This window comes from Taudactylus pleione, unplaced genomic scaffold, assembly GCF_031769625.1.
Source record: "Taudactylus pleione unplaced genomic scaffold, aTauple2 ptg000040l, whole genome shotgun sequence".
Taxonomy (NCBI): Eukaryota; Metazoa; Chordata; class Amphibia; order Anura; family Myobatrachidae; genus Taudactylus; species Taudactylus pleione.
The window spans coordinates 11,005,705-11,024,209 of record NW_028284442.1 but is presented as its reverse complement, the minus strand read 5'-3'; the positions used below and the strand labels follow the sequence as shown (position 1 = coordinate 11,024,209).

Genomic DNA, 18,505 nt, shown 5'->3' with positions numbered 1-18,505 from the left:
TGGCCATATGCAATAAATAGGCTCTGTATACCTTTACCTCCAGTGGGTCAAGGACTGATGTGAAAGAGTAAATATTCTCTGTACAGTGCTGCATAATATGATTATATTACCAGTTATGTATATATTGCGCACACATATTACACAGCACCTTACAGAAAGTAGTTCAGTTATTCATGTTGGCAGAGTATGCAAAGGTGTTGGATGTGCAGGGGTGTGTGAATGGAGGTTAGTCCACACAGCAGACGACTTAACCTGGGTATACTTTTATTAACCAGGCAGTGCAAGGCACTGGATTAACACATGTACAGGCTGTAGATAGTATGCCAGATGCAGCCTGGAGCTGGCATACATACCTACTCTCCTGGTACCTGCAGGATACTCCTGATTTTTCAGTTAGTTACCCAGTAAGCAGAAGAGAGGGTACTCCTCCCGCATACCACCCACTTCCTATTGAAGTGGGCAGCATAGCGAGAATAATACCTGGAATCTTTTGTGAAGAGGAAGGCAGTGCCTAGTGAAACAATTCTATGCTAATTGCATAATTTTGGATCTGCACCCTATTCATTTCTGCGCAACATTTTTCGGCAAGGGGGCACAGCATGATTACACAACTTGTCCGGCCTCGGCTACTTGTATCTTCTCTCCGGGAGATTTTTTTTAAAGTAAGTTAGTATGCGTATAGGGTATGCTTGGTGTTGTAATGCGCTAGGTGTCACAAGCACACACACCCTGTACGTTGACAGCGGGATGTTTCCTGTACTAAGTTGTGGTGATGTAGGGTAATGGGTTCTCTGTGGGGCCTTAGAAATTCCCCTGATAGAGGAGTAACTCAGTGGCACGTCCGCTTGCATAAGATGCCATTGGATAAAGACACGCATGTCTGAGGTCAGAGGGAACACTGAATGGCAGCTCCCCTAATCGAACAGGGACCTGCCACTGTTTTTCACCTTATCCAAAAGTAAATAAACAATGTGATCTGTCTTGCTCTGCATCTCACTCAATATCATTAATATCTAAGACCCTGCATTCGCTAAATATACTTGGAGATTTGTACTATATAGTCTACCAATGATGTTAACTTTGTTGTAATCACTGTCAAATTCTGTCTATGGTAGCCAGTAAATATATCTCTTCTTTTTTTTAAACAAAATACTGCTGTTATTGGTGCTTCTGAGATTGTGTCAACATCAAAAGGTATTCTACATGGGCCATTATATCCGTCTGATGTTTAATTGCTGTTTTTCTAAGTTGCTCTATGATCAATGTCACCAATGCAGCATATTCCTCTGAACTTTTGTGGCTCATTTCAACAGTTTCCTCATTTACCTCCTCAATGTTAGATGGCTTCCTGTCATGATAGCTGAAATGATATTACAGCAACGGCATGCTTCGGAGTTTGAGTGTTTATTTTTTAGTTAATGTACAGGACTTTGCCTTTTACTCTGTCAGTAGTCTTATTTCTCTGTCCACCTCACTCATACCCTGCCCCCCTTTCTACCACTTTTTTTTTGTGAAAGGTAGCGTATTACACAGAGTGGGTGCAACCAGAAAAAAGACTTGTAACTGTGAATGGGCAAAAGTTAATAAGTGTGAATGAGAGAGGTAGATCTTGTGCAGAGAGCAGTTGAGTTGGGAGATAACTTAAGATAAGTGAAGAGATGTATGTTGGCGTAGTTTTGTTGAAAGTCTTATATCTTAGTAGAAGTATTTTATACAGTAAACAGGAAACCAATGTACAGACTGACAAAGTGGGTCAGTTGTAATAGAAAGATATGCAAGGAAATCAGTCTAGCCATGGCATTCAAAATAGATTGAATCAATATTTTTACTCTACTTTCCACCAATGTATAAATTCCAAATTATTATAAACAGGTATATTAAAGAATTGTATAAACATTGATGTGAGATGTAGAATATAACAACTAGGGGCCTGATTCAGAGATAGACACAAATCTCATCGCAACTGCATGTTTGTATGCAACAACTGTGCGAAAATATGCAAGTTTTGCAGCTGCCTAGATTTGAATTGAGACAAAGTGATTGCATACAAATACTTCCCAACAGACGCAGATCAGTTAATTATTGAACTAATATGCTAGACACAGTTGCTGGCTGCGACACACCTACTAAACAGCTGCAACGTTCCTGCATGTCTCTAACCATCCCCATTACATCCCATAAATGGTCCCTACCTGTCAATCACACTGTGTATAAATCCTCTCTGTGAGCAACAACGGCAATCCATCGGGACGCATGCACCGTGTGACTATGACACATGCACTATAATTGATACATCCACCAATAGAAAAAATATATGGTTTGCGCCCATCTCTGAATCCGGCCCTAAATCAGTACTTATCAAACTAGCAGGTATTTATATGGTTTCCACTCACAATTCTTTCAAAAGTGGATAAAATGATTACTGTGAGTAATATGAGCTAAATCAAGAATAGTTTGTATAATTGCAGTTATAAGATGATCGAATACAGAAAACATTATTTATCTTTTGTGTGCAAAGGTGTAAGTGGGCAATTATTGGGCCAAAATCAATTCAGTGCGATTTGAATAGCCGCGGGAGGGATCTTCCGCAGCTATTCAATTCAATACACTGTTAGCGTTGTCGGGAATGGGTTAAGTCTGAGAATGACGGTCATCGCGACTTAACCTGGGTGTTAAGGCGCGGTAACCAGCATTCTCTGACTAAAGTGCCAGGCGCACGGCTGTTAGCGCCGCGCTAAGATGGCAAACAGCTGCGCACCTGGCCTTTTGTCAGATTACTCCAGGGGGGTGCGAGAAGAAATCCTTTGGCTGCCCAAACAGCGCGGTGCATTTAATTAGCTTCGGGAGCTCTCTCGCGCGACTATTCAACATCGCACTGAATTGAATTCAGCCCATTGTGAAGCAACTAAATTGCCAGTTCTGTGAAAAAAATATATTTGTCGGTAGGCTCTATAAAGGACTTCAATTGTTCATGAGGAATCTGTATGATATTCCGGAGGCCGCGTGACCGGGAGTTCGAATCCCGGCAGCGGCAGCCCGACAAAACAGCAGAGCCCGGCAGCGGAAGCCCGACAGCGCTGGAAATCCTGATCGTCCTAAGGTAAGTATCTACTAACCTAACCTAACCCCCTAACCCTCCTTAGGGGTGCCTAACCCTAACCTCCCCCCCAAGTGCCTAACCCTAATCCCCCCTCTAAGTGCCTAACCCTAACCCCCCCCTTCCCCGCTGCCTAAACCTAAGTCCCCCGGGGGGGGGGTGCCTAACCCTAACCTCCCCCCAGGGGTGCCTATCCCTAACCCTCCCTCCCCCTAGCCTAACCCTAACCCTCCTGGGGGGTGCCTAACCCTAAATCCCCCCGGGAGCCCTAAACCTAACCCTCCCCCCCTGTGGCTGTCCACTGGCAGCGCCAGGCATCCCTTCGATCGGGATGCCGGGCGCCGGTCTCCCGGCGTCGGAAAAATGACAGGCGTCTAGATTTAGACATTTGTCATTTAACCCTCGCCGGGATAATGCAGTCGGGATTACGTCAGCCGGCTTCCCGATTGCATCCCGTTCATGAAGTAGCACTGTAAAAAGAGAATGCTTCTGTATCATGTGTAGACAATGCTCTATGTACCAAATCTATATGCAGTATATACAGTGTACAAGGTGGCAAAGCTTGCAAAGTTGGAGTGTTCTATATAATAGCCTATACGTTCCAGTAGGTTCAAGCAATGATCCCTACAAGTTCCACAAATATGTACCATTTTGCCAAAGTAATGGAGAGTTAAAAATAAGCTACAAATTCACTTGAGAGTCAATTTGCAATAGCAATAGTAAAAGAGTTAGGCATATTATAGCACTACCGTATTTGGACTGTGTCCAAGCATTATGGCATTTTTAATTATTTAATTTGTTTATAAAAGATAATACAAATGATATCACTAAATAATGTTGGCTCAAACACTGGGTTCCATAGTATCTTTTTTCTTATAAAGACCCATATCTTAAAGTGTATTAGTGACATCTGAAGTACCTGTACGTTACAATTTGCATTTAGATATATACTTTATTTGAAAGCGTACTATTTTAAAAAGTAGTTTTTGGACAGAAGATTGTCCAAGTCTTGCCCACCACCAGAGTTTTCCGTTTGGAAACAATACAGTATGCACAACTACCGTGGCAGGCTGGATGTTATGATGTGTCCAGAAATAAGGTAGCTGTATTATCATGAATATTTATTTAAAAAAAAACTAAAAATAAATCTAATGCCAAAACAGATTGTAAAATAACAGAATGAAGACTGATCTCAAGGCAGATATCATTTAGTTACAGTTTTCTATATATAACAACTAATAAGAAATGCTCAACCATGAATAATATGCATGTAAATAGAAACTCTGAGTTCTGGTTCTTGATATAAACCACGTGACCTTCGCTACTAAGCTACATAGCTCACTAGGAAACACCTTGATACAATTATAGACCTATTATTTATGGTTTTCCTAACATCATCTATAGTATTATAGCAGACAATTTTGTGGTATGTTTAACATATTGCCTTTTATTGTATGTAAATATATTCAGAGTATTTGGTGGTTGCAATACTATCAGATAATATTCCTTAAAGGCAAGTAGGGGATAATATCTTACCACAAGTTGAACACGTCCACCATTCAAGACTTCATGATTCAATTCGGGCAGAAAACGCTTACTGAAAAAAAGGAATTCAAAATCTATTATATACATGTAATGGAGCATAGACACGGTCAGATTTGTCAGATCTGTCAGATGAACGATTTGAACGATTTTACCAAAGATTTGAACGATTTTTGACTGCATTAAAATGAATGGAATCGTCCAAGTCTGACTGCAAACACATCAGATGTCAGATATAGTTATCTGACCATCGGGAACGCGCATCGTTCAAATCGTTCATCAGATATGAACGATTTTTTAAATCGTTATCGTTCAGATCTGAAGAAAAATCTGACCTTGTGTATGTTCCAGGACTCTTGTAGTAGCTTAAGAAGTGGCAATTCCAATGTCTAAGGTAGGTTGATGGAAATGGAAATTCCTTATAGCTGACATAACTGAAATTTTTTTTGCATATATTACCGGCTGTTATCTGTGAATTGTGCATGTGGAGCTTACACGTAGTTCCTGGGAACCTGAATAAAAAACACTCAAGACTGTTTCTAAACAGCAAAAAAGTGTAGTGGTACTAATACAGGGAGTTGTACAATAACAAAAAATGTGGCTGTGTTGTGCTCTAGTTAATTAAGCCATGTATTACTTTAACGATTACATTTCCACATCTGTGGTGGGACCATACTTGACGTGTAAATCACATGTTGCAAGGGGATGTTTTGCCAGGGAATACAGTGTGGATTTATGTGACTGCTGAATTGGCAACAATTTTTTGTGATTTCTCTTTATTATTACTAAAGATCAACAGATTTTCCCTTCAGCAAATAAACAAAATAAAATGTAATGGCTTGTGTTAATATCACTTTGTTCTCATTACTTTGTTCTCAGTATGCTGTGTGTTCTTAAAAACGTTGTACACCAATAGTAAAGATTTCAATGTACATTGGCCCTCATTCAGAGCCGTTCGCTATTTGCGGTCGTTCGTTTAAAAACAAGGGGTGGCTATTCAAATGATCCGTACGCACATTGCAGTCTGTTCACACCTCTAAGTCTGAACGAACGAGCAAAACATACGCTCGTTTATTTGTTAAAAACGCCCCCTGGCCGCTCGCATCCTACGTCATGTCCGCTATTTATTAGATTAATCGAGTACATCGACAAGGGTATGAACTGCTCGCTATTCTTGTGGTTGGTGTTTGCTACCACAAATTTGCGAGCAGTTCTGGCTCTAAAATAACCCAGTGACGTGGTCAATGACGCTGCTGTTTTAAATATACACACCCATAAAACGCCCGTTTTGACCTTTAAGCACGCCTGCGTTCGGATCTCCACTCCCCATTTTCAAGCACCTTCCCCTGTTACCACCCACATACGCCTCATTCTGTCACTCAAAATAGCAGGCACTCGCTATATAGCGTACAAAGGATTTTCGGCCGCACTGACTGGTTCGCGCATGCGTACTAAAAAGCGTACGCATGCGCAGATGTGCAAACATCGCTCGGAACGAGCGTACTGCCGCTAACGAGCGGCTCTGAATGAGGGCCATTATCCTCTCTCAACTTGTGACAGGGGTCTGATATCTTGGAACCCCTAACTGCCAAGTATTTTCTAATCTCATCGCTGCTCACACCTCTGGTTTAGAGAATAGTTAACAACTGAATGCAAGCATTGGAATTGCCCATTTTACTCAAAAGAAGAGGGGAAAAGGGGTTTGCAATTAAATTGTAAAGGTGCATACACACACAACGATTTTTTGAACGATTATCGTTAAACAATATCGTTTAACGATAATCGTTTGAAAAAATCGTTCACTTTCTGAGTCAAATGATGAACGATTATTGTTCATGCGTGTTCACGTTTGTAGTTTGTAGTTCAGTCAGACTTGTCAACTCAACGATTTTCAGTAAGTTAATATGCAAAAATCGTTTGTAGTTCATAAAAATCGTTCATTACATTTAATAAATGAACAACTTTAGTAAACGATTTTAGTTAATTTTTTCAAGGGAAAAAATCGTTTACTAAAATCGTTCATTAACTAAATCGTTGTGTGTGTATGCATCTTTAGTGTGACCATTGAGTGATTAATTTATCTATATAATAAGCAAGAAAGCGTGTCTGTCTGTCTGCCTGTTTGTCCTTTATGCACAGCCACAGTTTAGGAGCTAGCTCCTTCAAATTTGGTATGGTGGTGTAATTTGACCAGGATTAGGTTTTTGCCTAGGTTTGAACTTCAACAGGGCCAGAGACACACTTATACCCCTTTAACACCAGAGCAAAAACCTGGGTTTTTGCTGGGTCTACCCGGGTCGCAGCTCAGTGTAAAAGGGTTCCTGAAAAATAACCCAGGTCAAGTGACCCAGCAATCCAACCCAGGTAGCTACCAGTATTGGACCCAGGATGGACCTGGGTAATGGAGCAGTGTAAACGGCGCAACCCGGGTTATCTGACCTGGGTCATGCCTAAAATGAGCTGATTGGTGGTTGTGGGCATTCACCTCCCACTTTTTATGACCTCACAGGTTTAGCAGGGCAGTCCTGAGTTCAGTGTGAACAGGGCTGACCTGGGAGTAACCCAGATCGAAGCTGCAGTGTAAATGGGTCTGACCTGGGTCTGACCAGGGTTGGAACCATGTCCAAAAACCCAGGTCGGACCTGGGTTTTTGGTGGAAAAGAGGTATTACATTACACAGGTTCTGGAGCTGGCTCCAGTGGAAATTGTCAGTCTGCCAAAAACCTGTGTGAAAGCTACAAAAGTTTCACCTCACAGTCTGAGCAAGTGTCAAACTTTATGAATTATGCAAGTGCATATTAAATCCAGAGTTAGTCCTTTATAAAGTGACCATATACAATCAGGTGCATAACAATTGGGACATTGACATAATTTTCATACTTTGGCCTCTATTCACCACCACAATGGCTTTGAAATGAAACAAACAAGATGTGCTTTAACTGCAGACTTTCAGATTTAATTACATCCAAATCAGGTGAACGGTGTAGGAATTACAATGGTTTCTATATGTGCCTCCCACTTTTTAAGGGTCCAAAAGTAATGGGACTATCAACTCAAAAGCTATTTCATGGACAGGTGTGGGCTATTCCCTCGTTATTTCATTACTACACCGTTCACCTGATTTAGATATAATTACCCTCAAATTAAATCAAATCTGAAAGTCTGCAGTTAAAGCACATCTTGTTTGTTTCATTTCAAAGCCATTGTGGTGATGAATAGAGGCCAAAATATGAAAATTCTGTCAATGTCCCAATATTTATGCACCTGACTGTATATTAGTCAGCCTTCTGTGTTTCCATGCAAGGGCGTAACTAGAACTTTGTGGGACACATAGCAAGATCTTAAAAGGCCCCCCAGCGGCAGATATGGACAGACCGCGCCAGTGGAATTTGAATCTGGTGCTGGTTGAAAGCCAATTGGAGCGCGCAGACTGGCAGCCAATCAGGACCAGACACTGCTGATTGCCTGCCTGTCCGTGAGCTCTCATTGCCTCGCAACCAGCGGCGCTTTCCCCTTCAATGACCCTGACTGGACCGGCCCACCTTGTGTGTGTGACTGGGCGCAAGGGGAGTGGTGGGCCACAGAGGCAGCTTGGGCGCCATAGCAGCCGCACCCCTTGCACCCACGGTAGTTAAGCCAAAGTTTTGCATGCATGTTTGCAAACAGTGGGGTCCTTTTCAGGATCAATGGAATGGTGTTATAGGTGAGGACAATGTGAATAAATAAAGGCTGCAGGTGTACTTCAGAGTCCAGTCTTCAACCCGAGCAACGTCGGATATCCCAGCTAGTCTTATATAAAACAAACCTTCAGCAAACACTTCTATAACGTTTACTATTTATTTTACTGATAAGTCGAAATGTAAAGAAAACTGTGATTCTTATTACATTAATTACTTATATTATTATTATTACTATTAACTATGATAATAGTTATAGAGCATGTTTTCTTCTTGACAAAGGTGGTTTTGTTAAAAAAACAAAACAAGAAAAGTAAGTACAGTACTCCACCCAAATGTTATAATCTATGTAGGGTTCACTATGTTAACATTAAATCCTGTCCCTTAATGGATGCTTTTGACAAATCTACTAGGTAATTTATTTTTATATACTATCCCGACCCCATTCCCGATTCAACCAGAAAGTTGTGTTGTTGACGCCTCTCCCTGTGCTCTTCCAGTACTTGTGCACTACATCTGAGTACACACTAGATGATATAATGGTCAATTTATCATTTTAAGGTGAATCAGAACAGCAGATCATCCACATCTTCCAGTGTACATGCACTATTGCGCGCTCCTGCAGTGCAGGCAGATCTGAAGATATAGCATTCGGTGCAGTGCATATTAATGAAGGACAGAACGAATACATTGTTCCATCATTCATTAAATCTTCTAATGTGTACCGCCAATCTTGCATGGTCCGGGGAAAAGGTCGTCTAGTGTGTATCCAGCTTAATAAATTCACAGATGAGAGGTATTGCTTGCTGTTTGCTGTTGGTGTTTCTTGGGTGGATGTGTGTCATACACAGAAAAGGTTCTATTTTACTATATCATTTATTTTGTAAGAAATTAAACAAATGCACACAAAGAAGGTCCTTACCATTTAGGTATTGTAGACCTAGTTGTTCCTACATCTCCACATTGGGTATGAAGCCACTGGTATGTCATGTCTCTGCTTTTTGCTAATGTTTCTGTAGTTATTTCATTTAAATGATGTACATCTTCTTCTACACCTAAAACAAATATTAAAGACAACGTTGCTTAAAATAACTTTTCTTTTAAACTAAAACTATTATAGCTACATTATTAACAGATCATAATGATTGCTCCCCTGAAGTTAAATATAAGGTTGCAATAAAAATAGTTACGTAATATATTTTCCTTCTGAAATACCTACCCATTATTACTGTCACATTTATTTCTTGTGCATCTCTACAGTTCTCATTCCTTGCAAACACAAATCTAGTGGGAAGTACCACAATACATTCCATAATTTTACATATGAAGGAATCACAACAGAATACATAAGAAACATATGCTGGCCGTGCATTGGACAATAAGGTTGGGCAATGTAATGACACTGTGTTTTGAGACTAAAAAAAACTGCCAATTTTTTCTTTTTTGGTCACTTTGACACATAGGCTGTATTCAATTAGCGGCAAAAACTGATGTTATTTCCGCCATTGGCGAAAACTGACGTTTTTCTCCCCCAAAATATCGAAAACAGAAAAATTTGCACGGTTGTTTCTCGCCAAAGTACGCAACTTACAATTTTTTTTGCGATCATTTAGCATTAGATGGGGTTCTGATAAAAAATCCCAAAATTTTTAGCCAAAAATAGGGATTTTGCTTTTTTTTCTCCTGGTCTGCGATGGGGAAAACTTTTCTCCAGTTTTTTTTCTCCATTTTCACCTGTTTGCAGTTTTCACAGGTTTTTTTGGAGAAAATGGCAGTTTAATTGAATACGGCCCATAGTTTGAGATGCAAATGCACCTATTTTACCATATAGTGTAAGTGCATAACTCTGATAGGCTTTGTCATGGGTTGTATCACCAGACACTTTATAGACAAATATACATATGTGAAAAAAAAAAACTATATATCATAGTGCTGCCCATGCAACCACTACTATAGCAAAACTTTCCTTTTTACCCCTACAATACTGCTCCTTTGACCTTCATGTGTGAATTATTATAGAACAGAGGGTATTAATTTAAAGTGCTAGAAATTCAAGTTCTAGTAGATAAAATAAAACGGTTTATCTTAGTTTAATACTTTTCTATAAAATGCATCTAGAACAAAAAGGCAGTGACCAAGTGCTCACTACCACTATCTCCAAAGTAGTGATAAATGAATGAAGAGGCTCTGCAGTCTCCTACTGAATTGGCAATAGCTATACATTTGTCCAGTACTACCCTTCCTCTCAATCCAAGTCACTGCAGCTGGATGGGAAACCAATATTTGCAATTATGCAGAACACCAGGTGCACAATAAATGATACAGGTGTCTGGCCAGGTTCCCTTTTCTCAAACCACAGTTTTTTCATTTTATCATTGTAATCATAAAAACACACATGAGATAGAGAACGATATATCACATAACAACTCCACTACAGTATACAGACAGAAATGCTGTTTGTGTAATGGAGTAATAGAGACCCATAGTACATTTTCTGTACGAGTGTGTCTATTTGTCAGCTACAGTAAGTGCATTTGATGGTGCTTGCCCATTTCATTACTATGGAGCAGCAGCCAAACAATCCATCTGCACAATGGAGAAAAGTGTGAAACTGTCAAAGGTCCAACGAACTGCTTCCTCAGGACTACCACTCCATGTATTTCATATTATCCCAAAATACTGCTTGGTTTAGCAACATTCTTGTCCTATATTTATCATAATTGTGGGAGGACATCAGGACTATTTCTAATAAATTATACTTATGTACATTCAATTATTATTATATTGACCCATGTGATCATCAACGTACTTTTTTACAAAACTGGAAGATGAAAAGCGCATCTCACTGAATGTATAGGTAACTGAGCTCATTATATATTGAAGTCATTTAAAAAAATCTCATTGTCCTGAATGAGTGCAGAAGTAGGTGCCTAATATATGTTCAGTAAAAAGGCCTTGATCCATCCAAATTCTCAGTGTTTACAGAGTCTCATGATTTGTCACCTGAGTTTGCCTTTAGTAAATTTGCGAGTTGTAAAAAATGGCCAAACACACCCGTGATTACAATCTCGACCAAACATGATTCTTAATAAATGGACCCCTTATTATCCACTTAAACTTACAGGGGCTGGTAAACAGTTGGACGCATTTTATCTACCAAAAATACAGGAGTAAAATGCATCAATAAGAAATGGTAGATTGACACAAGAATCTATACTTATAATAAAGTTGTAATGGTTGTGTCTGTACATAAAATTTTTTGGGAGAAATGTACTCCTTGGGACTGTGCATGAACTGTGTAGACAAAAATAGTTTTTTTTTCTGAATTTTTGTTATCTGTCTCTGTTTGTTTCGACATCATGAAAAAACTATGGGATGAATTTGGATTGTGTTTTCAATATTGCATATCTTAGTCACCTAGAAAGAAACGGCGGTATGTATTATCTTAATGTGACATCAGGGAGAGGAGCAATAAAGGAAATAAAGGCAAAACCAGACGCTTGACAATCAGCAAGTGCAGTGTGCAGGCTCCTCAAGCCAAAAATGACTAGATGTATATAAATATAATTTTTGGGGACAAATATACTTTTATGGACTGTTTATGAAATATGGAGACAAAAAAAATTTGCACATTGGAATTTTATATTAAATATAAATATGCAATATATACATATATTGCACACCCACAAATGCAACCAGTTATATAAGTATGCATATAGAAATACATACATTTATATATCTCAAGATCTATTTCGCAGGAAAATCCAACTATGTATATTAAACACTAATCAGGCAGCTTATCTTGACTCATGAAGTTGATGTCAATCCAGTAGATGGTGCAATAAGACAAATACTACATATCACAGAGTTGCTGCTCATGTTACTTGCAATCTTTCAGTGTTACTGTAGGTTAAACTGCAAATATTGTTTACAAAGACATTTTGTGATCAATGTCTACAATATAAAATATACATCACAATATTAGACGCCACTTCTATATTTGTAAAATTAGTTCAGCTAAGCAATAACAAACATCCACATGAGCAAAGCTGCGGGCAAACGCTAGTAAAAAATAAAAGTTCAAATAAATACAAACATCCGTTGACCTCTCCTTTAAAAAATCAAATAGGAACCTGCTTCCCTGCCATATACTGAATGCAAATATAAATTAAATAATGACACTAAATATCAGCAACCACAAGAATAGTTTCTATAGTATAGTGGAAAGGATCAAGATGCACTCAGCCAATCAGAAGCAGCTGACTATAGTCATAAAAATCAGTTTGTATTTTGCAGCAGGAATTGGGCACCCACAAGATAAACACTTCCTGACAGGCAGATATCCATCTTTGTTGTGGCCTGGCTAAATCATTTTTGATGAGAACACCATTCCCGATCTTGGCATATACTTTCACTCCCCTCTCTCTCAAAGATATGCCTTGCATAAGGAGCTATAATAGCGATAGAATTAGCATCTGGATGGAAGCATAAGATTGTTTGTATGCATGTGCATTATAGTAAAAAGCTTATTTTACACAAAAAATGATAAGCCCCAGTGTTTTTCATTTGGTATGAGCAATTCCACTTGTGTCCTGATTTTGTAATAAACTGGTTTAATTGCACTTTGAAATGCTAACTTCTTTCTGCACACACTAAAAAATGTATATTCAACAAACGTGCAGCCGTGGTATAAGCAGCTTAGCAGCCCTTGTGTCTGCTTGATTCTGAGTAAGAAACATTAGCTGAGGGAAGACTGAAAACTTAAATAATAAAACATCAGCAATAGAAAACAATATATTAAAAAGTCAGAATTTTAGTAGTAATTATAGTAAACAAACGGTAAAGATTTTAATCCAGTTATTTGAAATGAAGAGTCGGAAAAACAAACCCAAAGTAAGAGGGAGAAACCGCTTCTCAAGATTTGTAAATGCATTTGTCCTGTGGGCAAGTAGCTACTCAAAACCAGCTGCCATGACAAAATCTTTTATCCTGTGCAAAAAATAAGCCATTGTTTACTGATCAATCGGCAGATAAAGGGAAACAGAGAGATATCTATCTTGCGTGTGTTTTAACTCAATGCCAATCTCATAGATTGCTCCCAGAAATGTTGGAGAGTTGGAAAGTGTACGATTGTATGAATAATATACAAGTAGCCAGTAATTCTGTTACAACACATTTGCTAGAATTCTGTAATACCAAGCCTGACGAAACTCCTAGTGGCTTATATGAAGTAAAACATATTATAAAAAAATATGTTAATGGTAATATAGGAATGTGAAAAAGAACTAAATCAGTGCCAGTCCTAAAATACCACCAAGACATCAATAACCGATAACAAGATTAAAACAAATAAACAACAAAATAACAGAAATAGTATGGAAAAAGTCACACAGTTCTGCAAAAAAGGGACTGTTATAAAATAACTACAATAACAAACAAAAATGTAATCAAAAGTACAGAATGTGTACATTTCATCAAAAAAATAACTTAACAGCGTACCGAAGCAGGGTCGTAACTAAGAGTGTGCGACCGATGCCACCACATACAGTGCAGGGTTTCTGGCTAGTAGGATGCCTTGAACGGCACGCTGTAGCCAGGATTACTGCTGAGGTGCTGCCAGAGCATCTTTTAGACACTCCAGACAGACACCCTACAGTCTGTACAGTTGATCAAAGCATCCTTAGGGTGCTCCAAGTCAGCGTTCAGAGCTGCACTTACCAGTGCTGCCGGAGTGCGCTAAGTGGCGGATCTGCACAGGGCGCATTTAAGCCCTGTTATGGCTCTGATTCTAACAGATCATATAAAGTTATTTGGGCCATCAATTGTCTAAAATACTATACCTACCAATTGTTCCTATTTAGATGGAACATTTGCAATTTGAGGGCTAATCTTGCCCTACTAAAACAGAATTAGTCTTTAAAAAGGTTGTGTTAACATTTATATTGCTATAGGGCTAAAGGCTTTATTTTAGCATAACAGTTTGATTTGTAGGGGATCACAGAAAGTTGCTTCCTATAACAAACCTACACTTGCACCTGTCACCTACCAACTGCTTCCATATATTCTATAAAACAAACAATATTTTGCTTTATCTTACCTTGAGGTACATTTTTGTACTTTATATTCTCTAACATTAATTAAATCTCACATTGGAGAATAGAAATAATGTAGTCCTTGGGCCTTATGTACTGTAATAGCCTATGACATACAGACACAGGTGAGATTTTTAAAATGGCAGCTTTTTAACTGGTTTATAACATGAGAAGGGGTGAGCTGTTATTTTTCTGTTTGTCTATTCTAGATAACCCTTCCGTGTAAGCACATGCCTCAACTTATAAATTATTTGTGCAACCTCTATTTTGTCTATTAGTATCAGGAAGTGGTTTGTTTGTGAAGTGTGGAGAAACTGTTGTGGGTGTATAGTGAGTATTGTTTTGCTGCTTCTAGTCATTGCAAGATGAATGTTCACACTATTAAAAGGCTTATTCTCCAGTTGATTGCTGTGGAGGCAATGATGTATATAAGTAGTCATTTGGAAGAGTGAGCAAGATAATAGAAGTAATGGGTTTACATACTGGTGTTTCAGTGCCTCAGCATGGGGCACTTGTCTCTTTTATCTTTGAATTACAGCATTTACATGTATGACTACTACCACTTTTGGGGGTCTATTCATCATCACTTAGGGGTATTTGTATCAAGATGTTTTTTCATGAAACTATGCAGAAACTGCAGTCTCTGCATAATTTTATGTAGTGTACCTATGTACTAAAGGCACTATGCAGATTTCACAGACATCTCTGGCAAAGTGTTAATTAGCACTTTAGATCGCAGTCCCCATTATTGTCAATGATGACTATGATCTGACCCCTATGTATTAAACTCCAAAAAGCTAAGCTTTACCGGAGTTCAGCCCAGGTAGTTTACACCATCTTCAGATGGTGTCAACTACTTTAAGTCTATGGAGGCTCCAGGTGAAGGAGAGATATCTTTCGAACTCTCCCCCCGCGGACCCCAGGCCAGCTCAGGAAGCTGACATTGTGCATACGCAGTGTCAGCTTCCCCCGGAGAAGTCTGTACCGCAACCGCTGTCTGTACGAGTTCCCCTTGGTACATAGCGGGGATATTTTCATTAAAAATGAAAATATTCCCGGCGAGATAAATACATAATAATTGCGGAAGTGCCACGATTTTAGTACATAGACCCCTACATTTCTACAAAATCAGGTGAAAAATAAAAATTTTCACCAGCTTTTGTAAAAATTAAGTTTACGGGCCATTCATCAAATAGGTAAAGCAGGAGATATCACAGATATCTCCTGCTTATCTTTCTCTCCCAGAATGGCCCGCTGTCTCCATACACTAGTATGTGGACAGAATTCATCAAGCTCTGAAAATACAATATTTTCTGAGCTTGACTACGGGAGCATTCACCTTCTTCAGATGGCATGGGAAGAAGTCCCGGGTTGCGAAGAGGGGTCCTTTTGGAGCCCTCCGCCCCTGTCCGACTCCTTCCGCCAGATGCCAGGTTTTTGATTTTTGGATCAGCTGTCTCCGTGTCGGAGCAATGATGAATAACTAATATTAAACAGAATCAATAGAGCCCATGATGAGCTCTGGGAGATTGCATAAGCAAGCTTATGAATATTGACATCAGCATAAGGACTACAATATCTACAGAGAAGAGGTTACTGGTGACTATAATGAATTGTGCACTGAACAAAATAAGGAGTGAGGAGTGCTTTTATACATTGGCTTTGAATATCCTTGTTTTTTTCTGTCTTGTGATTATTCTTATATTACAGTACTAATAAATCACATGCCTTTATCAGGAATACTTTATTCCAGCTGTGTTACTGTGTCCTGGTTTAGAGTTATTTAATTACATTGACATTAGTTGAAAAGTTTAATTAGCCGTTCAAGAGATTCTAAAGAGTTTCAATGGAAGGAACGTTGAATATTCCAAATCCCTTTGAGGACAGTGGAGAAGCATATTCTCATGTATTTATAGTTGAAAAGTCTTTCAGTTCAACAAATATAATCTACAAAAACTATATCTTAAAATAAAACTTTATACATCAAGTAAGATCTTTCCGAATATTTTTTGCACATTGTTTAACATAATTTGTATATATTCTAATAAACAGAGTGTCTTCTCTAATGGCATACAACTTTAAATGCATGTTGATCTCAATTCTGATTCAGAGTTGTAAGCAAACCTGATGGTTTATGTACAACTCCGATGTTTTGCGATCTAAGCATACGCAGGATCTGTACTGCACATGTGCAGATCAGTGGCTGCAAAGACAATCGCAATTCCCCTTAAACCATAGCATGATTGACTTGCTGTAGCCATTTTAGGGGTGCATATTGTAGCAGAGTCACTGTGTACAAAGACGCAGCGGCTGTGCTACAACGTCTATCTCTGAACCAGGCCTATGGTCAAAAAGGTGTCACGTGTCCTAGATAACATTATATTCCAAAGAGTGGGCTACAAATGGGAAGAATCCATTCCCCATGAAATGGAAGATATAGCATTGCTAGCTGTTACAAATTACAGACATACACTCAAATAAGTTCGCTCAACATTTTTTACATCCCCTGACAGGAAGGTATATTGGCAATATAATACAATTATGTCAAAATATAAATATCAGTCAAAAGAATGTTTTACATTTAAATATTTTTATTTTGTAAATATAAGTAAATAAAACTTGAAAATGTTAAAAGTATTCTGCTTTGTAATGTTTTCCTTATGTTATCAAACTTTTATAAACAAATTTGTTTAGTGTGTAGTTATGTTTAAAAATTGACATCAGTAAACAAAAAAAACAAACGTCACCATAAAACAATAACCCTAAATTAGTAGAATGAACAATATTAAATAAACAGAAATCAGCATTTACATTTTTGAAGCAGTATTTAATTCAAATCAAGTATAATTACACATTTAACAGAGTAAAGTGCTTTTAACATAATGCTCAAAAAATTGGCACGGAGAAACTGAAGACGCTTTATAAAAAAAAAGAAAAAAAAAAAGGATAAGCCAATGGGTAAACAACTAGATGAAATATTATATACAGTGAAAAACTCAATGTACCAGGTATAATTTTCTTTGTTACATTCTGGTTCACCTGTGATATAGACCAATTTGCTAGCATTTACCACCATAAACTGGTTTCACATTCTGACTACCTAATTCCAGAAGCTCCTTAGTGCTGATTGCCTATAATTACTTTATTCAACATCATCTTTATTTGTCTACCATTTGTGCCACTTCTTCCCTCTGCAGCACCTATACTGCATTGATTTATACAACACTATACTGCTTTATGTGGCAGATACACAAGTGTGAGGTCCTGTAGGAGTCTCATGTGATGACACTCAGCAGGTAAGAGACATCACAACAACTCCAGCTAGATGATATAAAACAGGTGTTCTCAAGCCCAGTCCTCAATTACCACTAAAAGAACATGTTTTGTGTATTTCTTTAATCATGCATATGTGAGTTAATCTATTCTGCTGGGTCAGAAATGATCCCACCTGCTTCCACAGACAGAAATTCCCAAAACATGACCTGTTGGGAAAACTGGAAAGTTAAGGTTGAGAACCACTGATATAAAATATTAAGAAAAAAACCCAGAAGGTATACGGCCCTAAAACAAGATGTAGCAACAGTTGCAAAAAGGCATTTGCATAGCAATACATTAAAGTTGAATGAAGGTGAGAAAATACCTTAGTTTTATCCCTTTCCTTACATACCTGCAGTAACTTTATGCTGTACATAGGGCCTGATTCATAGCTGGACAATGTTCTCAGTCTGCGCAAGCGTCTTGATGGTTACCAATAGGAGACGCAGAATGAGTCTAGTCGCCAAGAGAGGCAATTTCAATGGGCATTCCTGGGAGGTAACAGGGAGCGACTGAGACTTTTCCTGCAGTTGCACAGATTCCAGCGGCCATGTTTAGACAGACATTCTGCACCTCCATGGGGCTTGTGCAGTGTTTGATGATGCAATCTTTTACACAAAGCGGTGGATTAGCGCTGCAGCCAATGCGGGTATGTCTGTATGAATTCCATCATCTGTGGCATTAGCATAAAGCAGCAATAGCTCTGCACAAAAGTTGCAGTCACGCCGGCATTAACGTCCACCTCTGAATCAGGCCCTTAGAGGGATTCAGTATGGTTCAAA

General features: G+C 38.7%; 1 protein-coding gene across 1 annotated transcript in view; it reads right to left on the bottom strand.

Moving 5' to 3' along the window:
* LRRIQ1 (leucine rich repeats and IQ motif containing 1) overlaps positions 1-18,505 on the bottom strand; it is a 210,355-nt gene that overhangs the window by 21,659 nt on the left and 170,191 nt on the right. The window contains exons 23-24 of the mRNA XM_088455388.1: positions 9,239-9,371; positions 4,634-4,694 (exon numbers count right to left, since the gene is read on the bottom strand). Coding sequence (XP_088311514.1) covers positions 4,634-4,694; positions 9,239-9,371 — 194 coding nt within the window. The remainder of the gene's footprint in view (positions 1-4,633; positions 4,695-9,238; positions 9,372-18,505) is intronic.